General features: G+C 47.3%; 1 protein-coding gene across 1 annotated transcript in view; it reads right to left on the minus strand.

Annotated features, from left to right (window-relative positions):
• The window catches only part of LOC115600133 (POTE ankyrin domain family member B2-like), a 156,100-nt gene extending 141,400 nt beyond the window's left edge, over positions 1-14,700 (minus strand). The window contains exons 1-18 of the mRNA XM_030468359.1: positions 14,397-14,700; positions 13,879-13,993; positions 13,463-13,636; positions 13,248-13,354; positions 12,818-12,955; positions 12,385-12,443; positions 11,762-11,795; positions 11,607-11,673; positions 10,270-10,330; positions 9,734-9,804; positions 9,267-9,408; positions 8,271-8,337; positions 7,146-7,179; positions 5,510-5,673; positions 5,223-5,316; positions 4,131-4,208; positions 3,778-3,912; positions 235-388 (exon numbers count right to left, since the gene is read on the minus strand). Coding sequence (XP_030324219.1) covers positions 235-388; positions 3,778-3,912; positions 4,131-4,208; positions 5,223-5,316; positions 5,510-5,673; positions 7,146-7,179; positions 8,271-8,337; positions 9,267-9,408; positions 9,734-9,804; positions 10,270-10,330; positions 11,607-11,673; positions 11,762-11,795; positions 12,385-12,443; positions 12,818-12,955; positions 13,248-13,354; positions 13,463-13,636; positions 13,879-13,993; positions 14,397-14,614 — 1,912 coding nt within the window. The 5' untranslated portion in view covers positions 14,615-14,700. The remainder of the gene's footprint in view (positions 1-234; positions 389-3,777; positions 3,913-4,130; positions 4,209-5,222; positions 5,317-5,509; positions 5,674-7,145; positions 7,180-8,270; positions 8,338-9,266; positions 9,409-9,733; positions 9,805-10,269; positions 10,331-11,606; positions 11,674-11,761; positions 11,796-12,384; positions 12,444-12,817; positions 12,956-13,247; positions 13,355-13,462; positions 13,637-13,878; positions 13,994-14,396) is intronic.
• Positions 14,701-18,304: the final 3,604 nt, after the last annotated feature.

The following is an 18,304-nucleotide window of genomic DNA, read 5'->3' on the forward strand; positions in this document are numbered from 1 at the left end:
CCTCCTCACTCCCCTCAGCAACCCAGGCAGAACCCCAGAGCTACCACGGGCAAGAATTCTTCTCCTTCAGAAAGAATCCCTCCCTCTCAGCACTGTTATTCATCAAAGCTGCTAAAGAAGGAACACTGTCTCTGTAGGAGAGGGCAGAGAGAAAAGGGTTCCTCAGAGAAGGAGTCTCCCACCCTGCCACTTTGGTGGCTTCTGTTCTCAGAACTGAGGGGTGATGTTTCTCACCTCTGCATGCAGCTGCTGTTAGGGCTTCTCCAGTTGCTCCTGGTTCCTCCCCAGGATGGACATCTCTGCTCACTGAGCCTGAGGCCTGAGTTTGGATTTCTCCCTGCATGCCTGCCTCAGGCTCTAACTCCAGCTTCCAAAAAAGTTCATCAAGCTGTAGAGGGAGACACAAAACAAACAAACAAACAGAAAAGAAAAGAAAAGGAACTCAGCAGGATATAAGAGAAGTCAATCTGTGAAAACTTGGTGAAGGGCTGGGCACCAGGACTGTATTTGTCATCTGCTGACTCAGTCCTAAAATGAGCCCACCAGGGATGGAGCCTCGCTTGACCTTCTTTTCACAAACAGAGAGGAGCTGGTGGGAGATGTGGTGGTCGGTGGACACCTGGGACTTAGCGACCATGAAATAATAAAGTTTTCAATAGTCAGGGATACAAGGAGGGTCGTCAATAAGACCTCTACGCTGGACTTCCGGAGGGCAGATTTTGGCCTATTCAGAAGACTTGTTCAGAGTATACCCTGGGAAACAGACCTTGAAAACAGAGGGGTACAGGAGGGATGGTCGTACTTCAAGGAACAAGTTTTGAAAGCACAGGAGCAGGCTGCCCCAGTGTGCCAAAAGGTGAGCCGGCAGGGAAGACGACCGGCCTGGCTGAATTGGGAGACTCTGAAAGAAATTAGGGTTAAGAGGAGGGCCTACCAATTATGGAAAAAAGGGCTAACTACTGAGGAGGAATTAAGGAATATTGTTAAGTCATGTCGAAAGAAAATCAGAGAGACAAAGGCACAATGTGAACAGAATCTTACCACCTCTGTGAAGGATAACAAAAAGTCCTTCTACAGATACATCAGCAGCAAAACAAGGGGCAAGGAAAAAAATCCATTCTTTACTAGACACGGGTGGGAATATAGTTGTCAAAGATGAAGAAAAGGCTGAGGTATTTAACACCTTCTCTACCTCAGTTTTCAGCAGAAAGACAGGTTACCCTGAAGACGGATGGCTTCTGGAGCTCATAGAAAGTGACATGAATCTAAACAGCCCCCCTGTAATCCTGAAGGACACAGTCAGTGACTTACTGAGATGCTTGGATCCCTACAAGTCTATGGGACCAGATGGGATCCACCCAAGGGTAATGAAGGAGCTGGCAGAAGAGCTTGCCAAGCCTCTCTCTATCATCTACCAACAGTTCTGGCTCACTAGGGACATCCCAGATGACTGCAAGTTCGCGAATGTCACGCCAATCCACAAAAAGGGCCAGAAAGAGGACCCAGGAAACTACAGGCCCGTCAGCCTGACCTCAGTGCCTGGCAGGGTCATGGAACAGATCATCCTCAGTGCAATCACACAGCACCTGCAGGATGGGCAAGGGATCAGACCCAGCCAGCACGGGTTTAGTAAGGGCAGGTCATGCCTGACCAACCTGATCTCCTTTTATGATCAGGTGACCCGACTGGTGGATGAGGGGAAGGCTGTGGATGTGGTCTACCTGGACTTCAGCAAAGCGTTTGACACCGTCTCCCACAGCATCCTCCTGAAAAAACTATCAGCCCGTGGCTTGGACAGGAGCACCCTGTGCTGGGTTAAGAACTGGCTGGAGGGTCGGGCCCAGAGAGTGGTGCTGAACGGGGCTGCATCTAGTTGTCAGCCGGTCACTAGTGGTGTCCCTCAGGGATCAGTGTTGGGCCCAGTTCTGTTCAATATCTTCATTGATGATTTAGATGAGGGGATTGAGTCCATCATCAGCAAATTTGCAGATGACACTAAGCTGGGGGGGAGTGTCGATCAACTGGAAGGCAGGAGGGCTCTGCAGAGGGACCTGGACAGACTGGAGAGTTGGGCTGATTCCAATGGGATGAGGTTTAACACGGCCAAGTGCCGGGTCCTGCACTTTGGCCACAAAAACCCCATGCAGCGCTACAGGCGGGGGACAGAGTGGCTGGAGAGCAGCCAGGCAGAAAGGGACCTGGGAGTCTGGATTGACAGGAAGCTGAACATGAGCCAGCAGTGTGCCCAGGTGGCCAAGAAGGCCAATGGCATCCTGGCCTGTATCCGGAACAGCGTCGCCAGCAGGTCCAAGGAAGTGATTCTGCCCCTGTACTCAGCCCTGGTGAGGCCACACCTCGAGTCCTGTGTCCAGTTCTGGGCCCCCCAGTTCAGGAAGGATATCGAGGTCCTGAAGCAGGTCCAAAGGAGGGCAACCAGGCTGGTGAAGGGACTCGAGCACAGACCCTATGAGGAGAGGCTGAGAGAGCTGGGGTTGTTCAGCCTAAAGAAGAGGCGGCTCAGGGGGGACCTCATCGCTCTCTACAACTACCTGAAAGGAGGGTGTAGCCAGGTGGGGGTTGGTCTCTTTTGCCAAGCGACTTTCAACAAGACAAGAGGGCATGATCTTAAGTTGTGCCAGGGGAAATTTAGGTTAGATATTAGAAAGAATTTCTTTACGGAGAGAGAGATCCGGCATTGGAATGGGCTGCCCACTGAAGTGGTGGATTCTCCGTCCCTGGAGATATTTAAAAAGAGACTGGATGTGGCACTCAGTGCCATAGTCTAGCAACCGCAACGGTGGTTCAAGGGTTGGACTCGATGATCTCTGAGGTCCCTTCCAACCCAGCCAATTCTATGATTCTATGACTCTTCCCATCTCCCTGCCTCTACACAACAGCAGCCCTTGAGGTGCCCTTGCAGAGACTGCTTTGCACATCACCTTTTCAGCTTTACCCATCAGCAGAACTGCTTTGCTATTGGGCATTCAACAGGATCTACAGGCAGGACCTGCACCTCACCTTCTCCCCACAGCAGCTGCACTACACCTCCATCTGTCAGCCAACTGCCACAGAAAGCCAAGGGACACAATTCCGGAGAATATTTCATCAGATTTCCCACCCAACAGGCCAGTATCTAACAATGGAAACAGATGCCCCCACTGAACCAAAGGCAAAGAGGTGATTTTGATTCACGCTTCTTCTCCCTCTTGCTGTTCTCTCAGCCAAACCAGCCAAGAGCTGGCAGCTGCCCTGAATTTGTACTTATATTTTTACCTCTGCAGAAAAGGAGAAAAGGGAAAGACTGCTCCTTGGAATCTGGCAGCTCTTTCTTGTTTCCCAGGCACTAGTTCATTTGCCCCCTGTTCCTTAAGTATGTTTTTCTGCAAGGTTTTTAGGCTCCCACTACCCTCAAAACATGCCGCAGCTCCTCCAGACACTGAACTGGAAGCATGAAACATTTTACCCTGCCCAGAAACGCAGGGGTCAGAAGATGACCAGAAGAAATCCAGGAAAACATGGGCAACTGCATCCTTACTCAATGTGGTCAGCTGATAGCAAACCACACCAGCAACTCTGCCTGATACAACCACTCCAAAATTTACACACAGGGACCCAGCTAGCTTTTATCTGCTTCCTGGAGGATCCCTAAATCACAAGGGAGTCTGAGCCTGAAGAGCAGGAATAAGAGAAACACCTGAATAGAGAAGTACTCAACAAAAAGGTGAACAAGGGGGTGCTGGGTATTGGCTGGTCCTCTGGAGGGTTTCCTGGGCTCACCTGTTTCAAGAGTTCATTCTTTCTCCTTCCAAGAGGAGAACCGTGGTCTCCAGGGTGCAATCTTGGCTTCAGCCTCTTTTTCCTCACGCTGTGCAAATCCTTTGATGGCAGAGATGGCACAATCTGCTTTTGCAGCTGTGAAAGCAACAGTGACAAAAGGAAAAACTTTTCAGATCAGCAGTGCTATTTATGCTGCTACCCAAAGGGACCAAGATTTGCCTAGCAGTTCCAGCACCAAAGTGGAACAGAACCTGCTAATTCAGCTCAACTATCTAGAACACAAGTTTACTGGATGCTTTAGCAGCACTCTGTAAGAAAAAGCAAAGTAGAAAACACACAAGCCTCTCATGTACCTGCTGCTGGTGCTGCTCCTCTGCAGCTGCCCGTGAAGCTCCTAAGCTGGTCATCAAGTCTTCCAGGCGGTCATGAATCTACAAAAGCAGTAAAAGAAGCAAGAAGACACACTCTGACTTTCCAGCCTGAAAGTTCCAGACTCCTCCTTACCAAAAATGAATACTACATCCACCTCTTCACCTCTTTATTCCTATTATACCCCAACACCAATGATCAAAATGGCCATAGTTTGAGGGCACTGTAAAACTGGTTGCAGTCATCTCCTCTGCTCTTTTCTTCAAGGAGAGGGAGAACACCGTGCGGGACACAAAGAAACTTCAGTGGAAACCATCAGGAGGAGCTTTTCCCACCCACAGGACATCTGAAAACCATGCCCTGTGAACCAAAGGGGAAGGACCAGCACCCTGACTGCTTTCCCTCTCCTCTCCTCAGCAGCACTACAGCAAAGTCACACTTTCACAAGCAGTCTTCACCAGACCCCTCATGCACCAGTTAATACAAAAATGATTTATTCACACAGACCACAGCTGAAAGCACCTTATCCAAGCTAAAACCAACCACTGAGCAGCAGCAGCAGCAGGGAATTCCAAGGCTTGCATGGGCAATGATACCACAGGCATTCCTCTCCACTGCTTCAGGAAAACAAAGGCACACCGAGTGGCCAAAGGAAAAGCAATTCTGCACAGCAAAAGCTCTGGGGAGTCTGTTTTCCAGCCTGGGGATGCCAGTCAGGCCTCTGGCACAAGCTGCTTGCCATCAATAGCCCCTGGGGAATTCCCAGGACAGCAAGTGTCTGAAGCAGCATCTGAGGCCAGGAAGGGCCTAGGGCAGACAACAGTCACACCACTGGATTTGGGACAAATCCTGCACTTTTAGAGCATTAAGGAGCATTTCCTGAAGTACCACAGAAAACTCTCAAAACCAGAAAGCTGGGGACAGGCCAGGATGCTGTCCCAGCAGCCTGTATGCAGGAGAAAGCAGGAACTGAGCTCCCCTCAGCTCTCCAGGAAAACCTCATCTTAGCATTTCCCCACAGCAATGGGTAAGGAGGCTCAGGAGCTCACAACAAGGCAAGGTGAGGACCAGCTTACTGAGGCAGAGGCTTGCAGGGTTCCCTCAAGGGCTTCAATCATACGTCTTTGCTGCTGGACTGTGCCTTCCAGTCTGGCATTTTCCATGGAAAGGCTTAAAAAGAAATACAGGCCTTATTAGAGAAATCCACCAGAGCAGCAATTCTTAAAGAGCAGCAGGGGAAACACAAACAAAAGCATCTTCAAAACCATCTGTTAACTTGCTGTGATGCAACGAGGCTGTGCTGTGGCTTTCACACAACCCCAGACAGTGACAGACACCTTGGTTCTCTGCGTCAGTCTCTTACCACTGCACACGCTCTTCCAGCTCTTTTACTGTAGCCCTGGTCTCAGAAGATGATGACAGGAGGTCTTTCAGTTTTTGGGACTTCTCTCTTAGTTTTCTTTTCCTATCCTTGTAGCCATGAATCTGATGCTCATATCGAAGCTGCTGCTCTTCCAGTTCCCGACACTGTCAAAACACAGCAAGAATCCATATCAGCTGGGAGAGCTTTTCTAGAGAAAAAACAACTGCTGCTGAAGAACTCAAGCATGACTGCCCATGTCTGCACACACCTGCTACCCAAAGAACTGTCATCAGTTCAAATACATTCAAGCTTTCACTCCTACTAGCAAATGAACACAAACCCTGTTACTTTGCCATCCTCTAGACTGCTCTCTCCCATCCCTCCCCTGATCCCCTACAGCATGGTTCCAAGCACCAACACTCACCCTCCAACTCTTTAAGGGACTCATGGCACTCTCTCTATCCACTGCTTTCCTCCTCCATTGAAAATATGAAATAAAACTCGATCCCTCTCCTAAACTGCCTTCAGTCACTTTATCCCCTCTCATAAGGAAATAAAGATGATTTCTGTTTCAGAATATATATATATGGAGAATAAGGTACAAAACCATTCTGAACATGATTTTATGGTGGTCTTGGCAGTGCTGGGTTAACACCTGGACTTGATCTTTAAGGTCTTTTCCAACCAAAAAGATTCTGTCTGTTACCAGAATGGTGGTGTGAGGGGAAGCACAGTGAGCATAAAGAAGCCCAAGTGCAGCAGTCCAGAATTTCTACTGTCCTTCAGAAATCAGACAACCTGCTGGGCCAAACCACGTGGAATAAGCAACAGACAGGTCAGTCTCTTTTGCAGAGCACCTTCCCACACACAGTCCTTGGACCAAGTAAGGACACAGTGTCCTCATGTCACAGACATGGACACCAAGTTTATCAAACAGTGTGAGTCCTCCACACATCATCCCATCTCTGGGATGTGCTGGAGGTTGTTCTGGAATTCTGGGACAACTTCATGTACCTTGGATTTAGCCTCTCTCAATTCCTTTTTCAAGCCCAGGTTGGCTTCCTTCAGGTTCCTGCAGCGCCTCATAGCAACTTCCAGTGAAGCTTCTGCCTCAGACAGCTTTTTAAGAGCTTCAGCAAGCTCCTGCTGCAGCTCTCTGACATTGCCCTGATGAAATGGTTACATGAGTATGAAAAAGGTTATAAGAACATGAACTATGCCTGTACTTTAACTTATTTGACTATGCAGTTAGACCTGTCCTGGGACTCAATTCAAAAGGTAGGAAAATTTTGCCTGCCACCAGCAGTCAACAGCTGAGCACCTCCAAATTATCAGCACCTGCTCATGAGGGTTTCCCTTTTCTAACACCTAAGAAAGGCTCAAGTATTATTCATCTTTAATTATCCAAAAAATGAAGAAGAAGGTGGTTATCTGAAACATGCAGGTATTCACTTCACTCAAATGCTCCGGAGTTTAGAGGAAAAAAGAAACGTCAGCTTAATTGGATTCTAACCAGTCTTCTGACCATTTAATCAGCCTTAACACAGACACAAAGAACAAATTTAAATATTGCTAAACACACAACAGAATATACACAAAATATACAACAAAGTTTAGGTCAGTGGCTGAAACTGACCTTTTGAGCAACAGGAAGGTCTCTCAGAATGGGCCTCAAAACACAAACAGAAATTAACACCAAGAAAGTTGCCTTCAAGCCTGCAAACAGTGTACACTTTACCTCTCTTTTTACTTTGTCAGCCTCATAGTTAGAGATTTGTTCTCTTAAACCAGCACACTTGGCCTTTAATTTCTTGTTCCTCTCTTCCAGCATGTACACTTGTTTCTCAGCAGCAGCATTGACTTGTTGGAAAACTTCATAAAACCATTCCTGGGCAACAGTCACTGCCCTTCCTTGGATGAGCTGCTGCTCCTGCAGGTTTTCCAGCAGCTGATGGAATAAATGCCTGGGCCAATGGAGCTGGGCCAATGCCTCCTGCATGGACAGAGTCATAGCATAGAACCACAGAATCAGTAAGGCTGGAAAAGACCTCTGGATCCTCCAGCCCAACTGGGAAACCAACACCACTCAACCATGTCCCAAAAGTGGGAATAATGTGCTCCACTCTCCCCTGAGGTGTTACACAGGACTCCAGACCCCTCTGCCCAGCCCTGCCCCAGATGCCACACACCAACAGGATGCCTGCCCTATTCCCCTCATGAATGCCCTCAGAAAAAAGCCTTTTCAAACACTTCCTGACATGGCCAAACACACACATGTTTTGCAGAGGCAGGGAAAGCTTCAAAGGGCACCAAATTTCAGGGCTTCTTGCATGAGCTTTCTCTTACAAAGGGGAAGACCAGGCATGTCTAATCACACACATCTGTCTGTTACAAATCTACCTCTTCCTTTCAATATGCATTTTGCTTTGGAAAAAAAAAAAGCATTTGACTGCATTGTTTGTCTGCACAGCACAGCAGGAACAACACTGGTCAAAACTGAAGGAAACCAGCTGGAAACAAAGCAGCAGTGCAGCAAATATCCAGCATCTGGCAAGGATTTTTCCCCATCCTAGGAGGACTCTACCAACTTCAGACAGAAACACAACCTTCCTCTGCAGGACTCTGCCATCACCATTAGTCACTTTCTGGTTACTCTTCTTTACCTTACTATATAATGCAATTTACTCTATAATGCCACTTACCAGTCCAGACTCTAATGCCAAATATTTGGCTTCACATACCTGCACCCCAGCGTTGTCACTGGCTTCCTTTAGGACTCTTTTTTTCTGCTGGTGATGACACATGGAAAGTAGATCCTGAGTGCTCACCTACAGGGAAAACAACAGGTTTTTACAACCAGCAGGACTTACTGCTACTTAGTTACTCCTAGAGTGCATCTTGATTAATGGTGAGAACAATCTTAACACAAAACATCACATCCCCTCAAATTTGTGAGCTGATAGAGAGAAAATGATCAGAATAGAGATTTTAATGTGCTAAATATGTGTTAAATATTTTCTTTGGTGGCATTTAACTTTCTTATGTACAAAAGAAAGTTTCTGAATATCAGTATGGCCACAAATAAATCACTCCAGTGTCTTCAAGGTGCAGGATCTCTCTCTCAGATAAACTGTGGTCCATGCAGTAACCAGCAAGATGCTTCCAGCAATGCAAAGGGGGCCTCCTCCTCCCGCTGCTCTGAGGCCTGAGCTGAGGAACACAAGTGCTCCCCTCTCACCCAGCTGGCAATGCTTTCCAGCACACACACACACACGGGGGGCACTGCAGACACCTCCTACATTTTAAAACCAGAGCAGCTGAGGCACTGGAACAGAAGGGCTTTCCCTCAGCTCCACTCAAAGCTTTCCCTGGCTTCAGCCAAGAGCAAGCACACTTTTCAATCCAACAGCACCCGCCAGGAAGGGGAATGCTACTGGCACACCCAAGGCACTCCAGTCCTCCTTCTCCTCTCCATCTGCACATTTTGGTCAGATTGCTTCAGGGAGAACACAGCAACAGAAGCAAGAAGGGCACTTGCTGCATAGAGCACCATCTGCAATCCAACACCACAACTTCAGGTCTCAGAGAAGGAACAGAAAGGCACAAAAGCTGCTTTCCTACTCTGCCAGGGGCCACCAGGATTTACAGGCCAGGATAAAATTTGCAACCTCAGAAGTCAACCACTAGTTTAGTCCATTTACTCTGTGTGGATCTATATTGATAGAGGAAGTATCTGGATCTAGATCATTTCTCTCACCACTGTTTTCACTGCAAGTTGTGTTGGGCTCATCAGGGCTGCCATTTAAGAAGTACTTTTCTGTACATCCAGCAATGGCAGTTTTTAGCTCTACATCAAGTTCTTTCTTCTCTTCTTCTTTATGTTGTTCAGGTGTTTTTTCCTGAAACAGATGAAACAAAAAAGCTGGGAAGAGCAGAAACAAGCATCTGCTTTGCCATCCGCTGACAGCTTGAAGAACATTTTTTGTGGAAGAGAAAAGGGAAACTTTGCTTTCTCCTACAAGGCCTTCTGTGTTTCCAGGGAAATCTTTAGCAGAATTCTGAGGTCCTGAGTCTCAGCCCTGCTTCTGCACAGCCCCTGAGAAGCACTTCCCCACTTCAGCCCAGCTTCATTTCAGTTACAGCAAGCTCTCAGGTGCTCCTGGATCTCCCTCCTACCCTTCCCAGCCCCACCATGGAAACCTCCCTGTCCCTCACACAAAGTACCTCAGAATCCCAGGGAGAAGTCCAGAGAAAATCCTCAGCTTTCTCCACTTCTTCCACGGGTGGCAGGGAACCTACACACCAGGGAGGAAAGGAGACACTCAGTGGTTTTATTTCACTCTGCTACTCCACTGTTTTATGTTGGAGGTAATTTAGTAATTTTGATTCTAGAACCATGCCTATCACCTAACAGCACAAAGAATCAAATAATCTATGTGAACAAAAGGAGTTATTTATTTAATTGCAATTGGCAAATTTCCAGATTAATACACTGGAGAGGAGTCACCTGGCAATGTCTGGAAAAGGAGGTAGGGAAGGGATGGGCAGGGCAGAGGAAGGGCTTGGCCAGGGACAAAGGCTTAGCAGGGGATCCATAGCTTAATGTTAAGGATATGGCTTATTTGGTTCTGAAATTACAAAGTGCCGTGTCTTCAAAAGGTAATTTTCTTGCTTACTAGAGAAGACAAAATACAAAACTCTACTTAGCAAGTCTACTTGTACAGATCACTCTATCATGCAATCTTTCCCAGATAGCTTACTGGTTTTCCTGCCCTGCTGGAAAGCCTTCATGCACCGTGTCACCTTTGGCTCCTGCTGCTTCTGTAAAGAAAGATGGATTTCTGCAAAACTTTTTTTTTCAATAGAAACAACAACAAACTCAAGGAACTCTTTACATCCCTAGACCTGATGCCTGAATTAGCCCCTGCAAGTACACTAGCCAAAATACCCCTCAATTTCAGGATCATGCCAGAAAAATGCATCACTTCCATTTACATCAAGGCAAGAAAATTAAATCATGTTAAAACTAAACATGCTGGCATCTCCAACTGCCACACTCCTGCTCCTCACCCCTCCAGAACCCCACTGCAACACAACAGATGCTCCCGACATCACTGCACAAGTTGCTCATTCTTCAGCACATCAGTAAGAACAGCAGGCACCAGAGCTTGGAGCTGACAAAGAGAACACTGCCTGAGCATTCCAAAAAAGAGGGAAAACGTGCAGTGCGAGGTGACACACAAGCACAGAATGCCATCTCATAGAAAAGAACCTGTTTGAGTCACTCAGCCATTGAGTAATGGTGGGGGAACCTGATGGGGAGGAAAGGAGCAGCAGCAGATGGAGGATTTCAGGAGGTCCTCACAAAGAAATGCCCTGTTCCTCTATCTGTTTGGATTTGAACACCAAATTTACAGAAAACAATAATCATCCCACAGGAGAAGAACAGAACAGGTTATAAAAGTAACTGAGAAACTTTTAGGGTCTGCAAAGCTGACCCAAATGAGCACCAAGAAATGAAACAATGTGGTTTTTATGTCCTTACCTATTGCTCCTTTGTGCCAAACCACAACTCTACTGCACGCTCTGCCACACCTATGGTCTGTCAGGAAAAACTGACAGCAGAAGAAAGGCTGGCAGGCCAGAGACTGCTTCTATCACAGAATGGGACAGGTTGGAAGAGAGCTCCAAGATCATCCAGTCCAACCTTTGACCAACACCATCATCTAACTACTAAACCATGGCCTTAAGGACCAGCTCCAAATGCCCTTTCAGTGCCTCCAGGGATGGTGCCTCCACCACTGTCCTGGGCCATTCCAATGCCTGACAGCCCTCTCAGTGAAAAAATGGTTCCTAACACCCATCCTAAACCTCCCCTGGTGCAGCTTCCATCCATTTCCTCTGCTCCCATCCCAGTTCACTAAGGAGAAGAGGCTGTTTCCCTCCTCACTCCAACCTCCCTTGAGCTACTCCAACAGAGCTCTAAGGTTCTAAGGAGAAAACAGTGCTGGCTGGAACTGCAGTTGCTTTCAATCCCAGTTACTTGCCTTCAAATAACTCCTTTTCAGAGGACAATTTCCCTGGAAATGCACCATACCTTGGGAGTCAAATCCAACTGTTCTGCAGAAGCACTCCAACCATCACCAATCCCCTTTTTCTCAGATCTGCTTAAAAAGCAAAGCAAAATGATGACATCTGTGCCTCCCAAGTCACCCCTCAAGGAAGTATTTACAAGTATTTGTAAAGTCTCACCTTTTCAAGCCTCCTTTGGAAGAGTCTTCTACTCCTGCTCAAACATGAAACGACACGGTGAAATTAGATTTGGCATGCTAAAAATTCAGCAGTACAGATGAACAAGGTACTCATTGCACACATGAGTACACAGCAGAGGAAAAAGTTTTACTAGTTCATGTAGTATGATGAGTAATGTTATGCTAGAGACAATACTAGCTGCTGCTCTAGCCAGTTACAAACTATTCTGAAAAGGGAAAGAAAATCAAGCAGCATAACCCAGACCAAAAGCTTAACCTCACACTCAGCCTGTTACTGCAGCACAGCAAAGGGACTCTCATGATGCAGGACATGTGCTTCATGGTGCCAGCCAGAGACTGCAGTAGTAATGCCAAGAAATGTCCCCTGGACACTATCTGCTCTCCATTTGCCACACAGTTCTGATAAAACACCCTTAAGAACCCAGAGAGAATAAAACCTCCACTGGAGGGTCTGAGAGGTAAAGCACAAGACTAAATTTCATTGTATAAAAATATTACTTTTCTAAGATTCTTTGAGGGTTATGTGGCCTCATAAGCACAGACTGGATTTGAAAACCTCACAGAAGGAGATAGGTGTTTGATCACAGGACAATTTCATGTCACCTGCACGAGCTGCTTCTCCCTTCTTTGGAGCTGCACTTTCTGACAGTTTCTCACTAATCCTAGAGAGAGAGAGAGAGAGGAAAACAGAGCTGGTAAAAACAACCACTTCCTGGCAGGTAGCATTTAGCAGAAGAGTTAACAGCCATTTTTTATTCATCCTGCACACATTCACATGAATTCAGGTACTCCTAGGTACTTCTGAAGGGCAAGACACACAGAACTTTCTGCAGGGCTGGTACACACTTCAGTGTTCCCTGCAGTCACCTTTATCCTATAGATGCACATTCCAAGTTATTAACTCCTGCTTGGTACACTCTTTCAGCCTAGCTTTTAACAAAGCACACCAAACCACACCAGAGAAGGAACACCAAAATTATTCAAAAGCCACACTTATTACTGATCACTTCATTGAACCAAAAAGTTGAACATTTACCTGGGATACCCATAATTACAAGCATAATCAGCAGCTGTCAGCCCATAAGGACCTTTATGGGAAATGTCAGCACCGTGATGCAGGAGAACTCGGATCAGTTTCATCTTCCCAACAGAAGCAGCCATCATGAGTGGGGTTCTGAAAGATCCAGATGTGCTATGAAGTCATCATTCTACACAGACAGTCAGTATTTTCATTCCTGCTTGTTCCCCGCTTGCTCTCCCATTACTTGACAATGAACCAAAGAAAAAGCAGGTTCCATTAAAAGCAACAAGAACATGGGAGAGGGAGTCAACACAACTGCATGGTCACACCAAGCTGCCACATGTACAACACTTCAGTGCACATGAGGCTGCACATGAGGCATGATTGCCTCTCAGCAATCCCACCAAAAGAATACTCAAGGGACCCACGTGGATAAACCCCTTACCTTTGTTGCTGGTCTCGAGCATGCACATCAGCTCCCATTCTCAGGAGAAACTCAGCTGTCTCTGCCTGACCTTTGGAGACAGCAAGACTGAGTGGGGTGAAGCCCTCCTGAAAGGACAAATACACCAAGTCAGTCATCAAAGTCAAAAATAGTCTTCAAGAGAAATATTGCTGCCGCTTTCTGAAACAATTTCCTTTAGAAACAGAAACATTTACCTTATTCTTGGCATCAAGATTGGCATTATGATCGACTAACAGCTCCACAACTTTCAGATTGCAAGACAGGACTGCCAGGTGGAGGGCGGTGTTGCCGACAAAGTCTCTGAGGTTTGGGTCTGCACCACACTTCAGCAGAAAACCAGCACAGGCTTGGTGCTGGAACTGCACTGCCTGAGAACACACACAAAAAGGGAAGACTTCCAAAATCCCATTTCACTCCATCACAGCTCGCCCAGCTTCTGACCACTGGGAAAGAAGAGCACCTGCAAAGATGATCTGACAGGTGCCTGTTCCACTCCAAACCCAACAGGCGTCTTTCCGCACAGCTCTGCCTACAGAGTCCTGCCAGACACCTCTCCTTTCATGCACAGTCAAGAAGCCCCTCTTCCAAGAGCAGAACTTCTCCCACTCACCATCATCAGGGGTGTTGTCCCAAAATTGTCAGCAGCATCCAACTGGCAGCGGTGCCTTACGAGAAATGTGACGACCTCTGTGTGGCCGTTGGCACACGCCAGATGGAGAGGTGTCCTGAGAATCAAACATGGGAGCTTAACACTGACAGACAAGGAAAGAACCAAAGCTGTGGCACCACCCAGCCCGGGGGACCCTGCCCAGACCCTGCTGCTCCTGCTCCTGCTGCTGCTGCTGCAAGCCTGCAAACATCACCCACAGGGCAGGAGAGACCTGGGGAGGCCTCAGCAGCTGCAAGAGAACCCTGCAGGGAGAGCAGGGCCAAGCAGCAGCCCAGCACCTCCAGGAGCACTGGCGCCCACCCAGCAGCTCCCAGCACTGGAAAGCTCTCCAGTTCCCCCTCCCAGCTGACAGGGCACATCTTGCTTTGCAAGCAAGCAGCTCCAAGGGGATCCCACACAAACCCTGCAGGGGGGATGCTCCCACAGCCCACCCGAGCATGCTGCCCACAGCCCCTCACCGATTCTCCCTGTCGCGGCGGTCGATGCCCCAAATCTCCATCCACCAGCGCCAGCGCCTCAGCCAGGCCAGGTGGCCGCGGGCAGCCGCGCGGTGCAGCCTGCCCAGACCTTGGTACTGAGGCTCAGGGGCGCCGGTGCCGGCAGCGGCAGCACCGCAGGGCTGTCCAGGAGCGCTGCCAGAGCGGGGAAGCTTCTGCTTCTTGGTGAAGAGCCCCATCCCAGGAGCTCTGTGAGCTGCGGCACAGGCACAGCCCCGCGGGAGCAGCGGGAGGCAGCCGGCCGAGCCGGGGGGGTGTAAAGGGGGGAGTCAGGAGAAGGGAAGGGCAAAGGCAGGGAGAGCAGAGGGAGGAGAAAGGCAGGGATCAGGCGGGAGCAAGGAGCAAACCAACGGCGAGGAGCAGGAGCAGCCAGAGAGGCAGAGATCAGCACAGCTCAGCACAGGAGCCACAACGGCAGAGTCACCACCAACGGGAGTCGCCAGGGCAACGGTTGGCGGGGCCGAACCACCTTGGGGGGGGGAGAAGGGGGTAGAAGGGGCCAAACCAATCCAGGGGGGGGGGGAAGGAAAGGAAAAGGCATCTGAGAGAAGCTGAGAAACTCTCCCCCACCTGAATGAGTCCTCCTTCTGTGTGCAAAGGGGATTTAACCAGACACATGAAAAGGGAAAAGAGCTTTCTGCTTATTTTCCCCTTTCTGTAAGAAGCATCCTTCAGGATAGACTTCAGGATGAAAGAAAACTGGAAACAAAGCAACTTTGTTATCTCCTGTTTCTGCTCTCAAAAGATCAGATGTGATTGCTTTGAACTAAAAAACATGCAAGGAACACTTTCATTCCTCACAATAATTGATTCCACAGCAGGGAATAAAAGCTGCATCAGTCAGTAGGGCTTTGCAAAGAGCAGACAAGAACTCATCAGGTATGGGATCATCATCATCATCAGAGGAGGAGGAGGAGGAGGAGTGGATAAACAGAAAAGCTTTTCCTTCTTTCCTCTGGCATATGCTTCCCTGGAGGCAGGGTGGGGAAGGAAAAACATAAAAGTTTAAGACTGGTACAAGGAAAAATTTTCCAAGCTCTGGATTTTTTCAAAGGATATAAGAGATGGAATTCTGCTCACCTCACGTTAGCCTTCTGAAATACAGGTATTTATATTAAACTACTTTTTTTGGTTGCTTTGGCACTCCAATGTTTCCCCATGGTTTCTCTTGTTCACTTTTTGGTCAGTTCAGTTAATTCCATACTTATGCATTAAGAGCTGGTATTGCATATTTCCCAGTTCTTGTCAGCAGAGCTCCCTTTGTATTGGGATCTTTCACCTCCAGCATGAAACTCCTTGGAATTCCTGTGCTCTTTCCAGCTCTGGGATCAGGCTTGACAGTTTGGCCCTGGTAAGGAAAGACATGCAGACATATCTCATCTAAACCTCACGCTTTAAATGACATCTCAATTATTACTATTTTAACCAGCAAAAGCCTTTCATCCCCTCCTTTTCCTAACCCAAGGCTTGCTCCAATCAAATACTTTTTCTTTTAAATACCATAGCCAGCATGTTCCAAAGGCTTGAGCAGTGTTTGGAACTCAACAAACAAAGAATGGCTTAACTTCAGGTTTACTCAGGGAGAAATATCCCCTTGGCTCACCATCCACTTGGAGAAGAGACACAAATCCACTTCTCCTCCAAAGCACAATTCAGAGTGAGAGACTGAACGTGCCAGCAGTTCCACAGAACAACACAGCATGACAGCAGTTCCAGAAGGTCACATCTGCTCATCTGCCACACAAACACACTCCTAGAAACCATCAGGTACACTGACACAACTTACACGCTCTGTGTTCAAACCAACAGATTGTGCCCTCCACTGCACCTACACTGCCATTTATGGCACTCTCCAGCATTCCAAAACTGGATCCAGAACCAGAGTGACCAGAGAGCAACAAATAGTCATGCAGTTGTCCCTGTTACACAAACACTCCTCATTTAACTCTTGCAGACCCACTGAAATGTCCAGAACTTACAGCCAACTAAATTACTCTGCAAACATTGGCTTTTTAACACAAAATTCACAAGATGTCTCAGAAATGGTGAACAGCTTCTGAAGGGCTTCCTTGTGTCTTGAAGCTGAGTAACACTGCAGGATTACACTGAGGCTGATCAGCTACTCCCCTCCTGGCTTCCCAAGCTGGGAACAACCCTCTGTAGGATAGTATCCAAAAAGAAACATGTTATAAACTTAAACCAATGACTTCAAAGTATTAAAAATCAAAGTTTTGTTCACATCTCAATGGTTATCCAGCTACAGATCACAGCATAAGATTTAAAATAACAAAGAAAAGACTCTTGGGGGGTTTTTTAAGTATTTGACAAGAATTTCCATATACCACAATAAGCTGGGCCAGAGAAACACGTGCAGAGGAGGCACTGATCTGTTCACAAAAAAGTAATGACAGGGTTTTAACATACCTGTTTTCAAGAAATAAAAACCCATCTGAATTAGAGCAAATGCTATGAATGTGGTTTGGATAAATGCACTGTGGGAACTCCCAGGGTCCCTGGGCCAGCTACACTGACTCACACTCACAGAGACATTCATGTGCAGAAAGGAATTCAAACTGATCCGTGACAGCATCACTGATGCCAGATTCAGACTGAGTGGTTTCAGACCTACAGACAAGAAGTTTTCCAGGCGAAATATGACACACCACTCCAGCAGAGGCTGTATTCTTCACAGAACACAGAGACACGCTTGATGAAATTCTCCATTCAGCTCTCCTAACAGCTTCTCAAGTGCTCAGACCCCACAACTCTGGGTTAGTGTAATGCCTCACCCCATTCTAGTGAAGAAAATGCAGTATACCTAAAATCAGGATGACAAAAAAACCCCAAACATCCCACAACATCGTGATTTTTATACTGGAAGGACTATTTTGAAATGCAGAGTTAAACATCACATTCCACCCCAGGAGGCAAATCAACATCTAGAGCATTACCAGTCAGGTATTTCCTTGTGTTCCTTATTTGTATTTTAGCAGCAGCAGGACAGTGTTTGCAAAGCTGTAGAAAAATGCTGCCCCTTTTCCCAGGGTCAGTTCCAAGTGGTGGTATCCTGAAGCAAGGCTGAACCTTTGGGAAATGGAAGCAGCATCCAAACCTGAAGTCACCCAGATCCAAATATGTCCTGCAGGCAGAAGGGAAGAAAAATGACAGAGCTTTTACCCACAAAGGCACTGAGCTCCAATCTTGTGCCAAGATGTGTACACTGGGCTGCTGGTATTTTCATGTGCAGACAAACTATTCAACTGAACTGCTTCATCAGATAAAGTCCAAAGATCAAATGCAGAGCTGCAGAATACCAACTGGGGGAGCAACAATACTTTAACTGATGGCAATCTACTGAAGACATTTATGTACTCAGAGGGGCCCAAACAATTTCACCTCCATTATACAGTTTCAGGAAGAAATGCCCAGGTATTTACAGACACAAAAAGGAATTTTTTAGCTTCACAGAGATGTCCTCAAAATGTTTGGGATATCTTGGTTTCAGTATTTGTTTGAGTCAAAAGTAAGAAACAGTACCAAGTTTAACAGTAACAGATTCTCAGTGGGTTTTGGTAACATTTTCAAAAATTAGGAAAAAAAACCCAAACGTGTGCAAAAGAAGGAATTACACAGTTTTGTTATGCTGAATCAAATACATTGTATTTACAACAAAGACTGTGTCCCCCCTGCCACCCCCAGGGTGCCATCTCCCCGTGTCCCCTCCTGTCAGCAGCCAGCCATGGCAGGACAGCCTGGGGGAGATGCAGTGGGCTTGGTGGTCACAGGGCCAGTGAAGGGAGGGGATGGTTCAGGGTGTCTGAGTGTCTCCTGGGCAAGTCCCCTATGATCACCTGGTTTTTTCCTTTTTC

Source organism: Calypte anna, chromosome W (assembly GCF_003957555.1).
Source record: "Calypte anna isolate BGI_N300 chromosome W, bCalAnn1_v1.p, whole genome shotgun sequence".
NCBI lineage: Eukaryota > Metazoa > Chordata > Aves > Apodiformes > Trochilidae > Calypte > Calypte anna.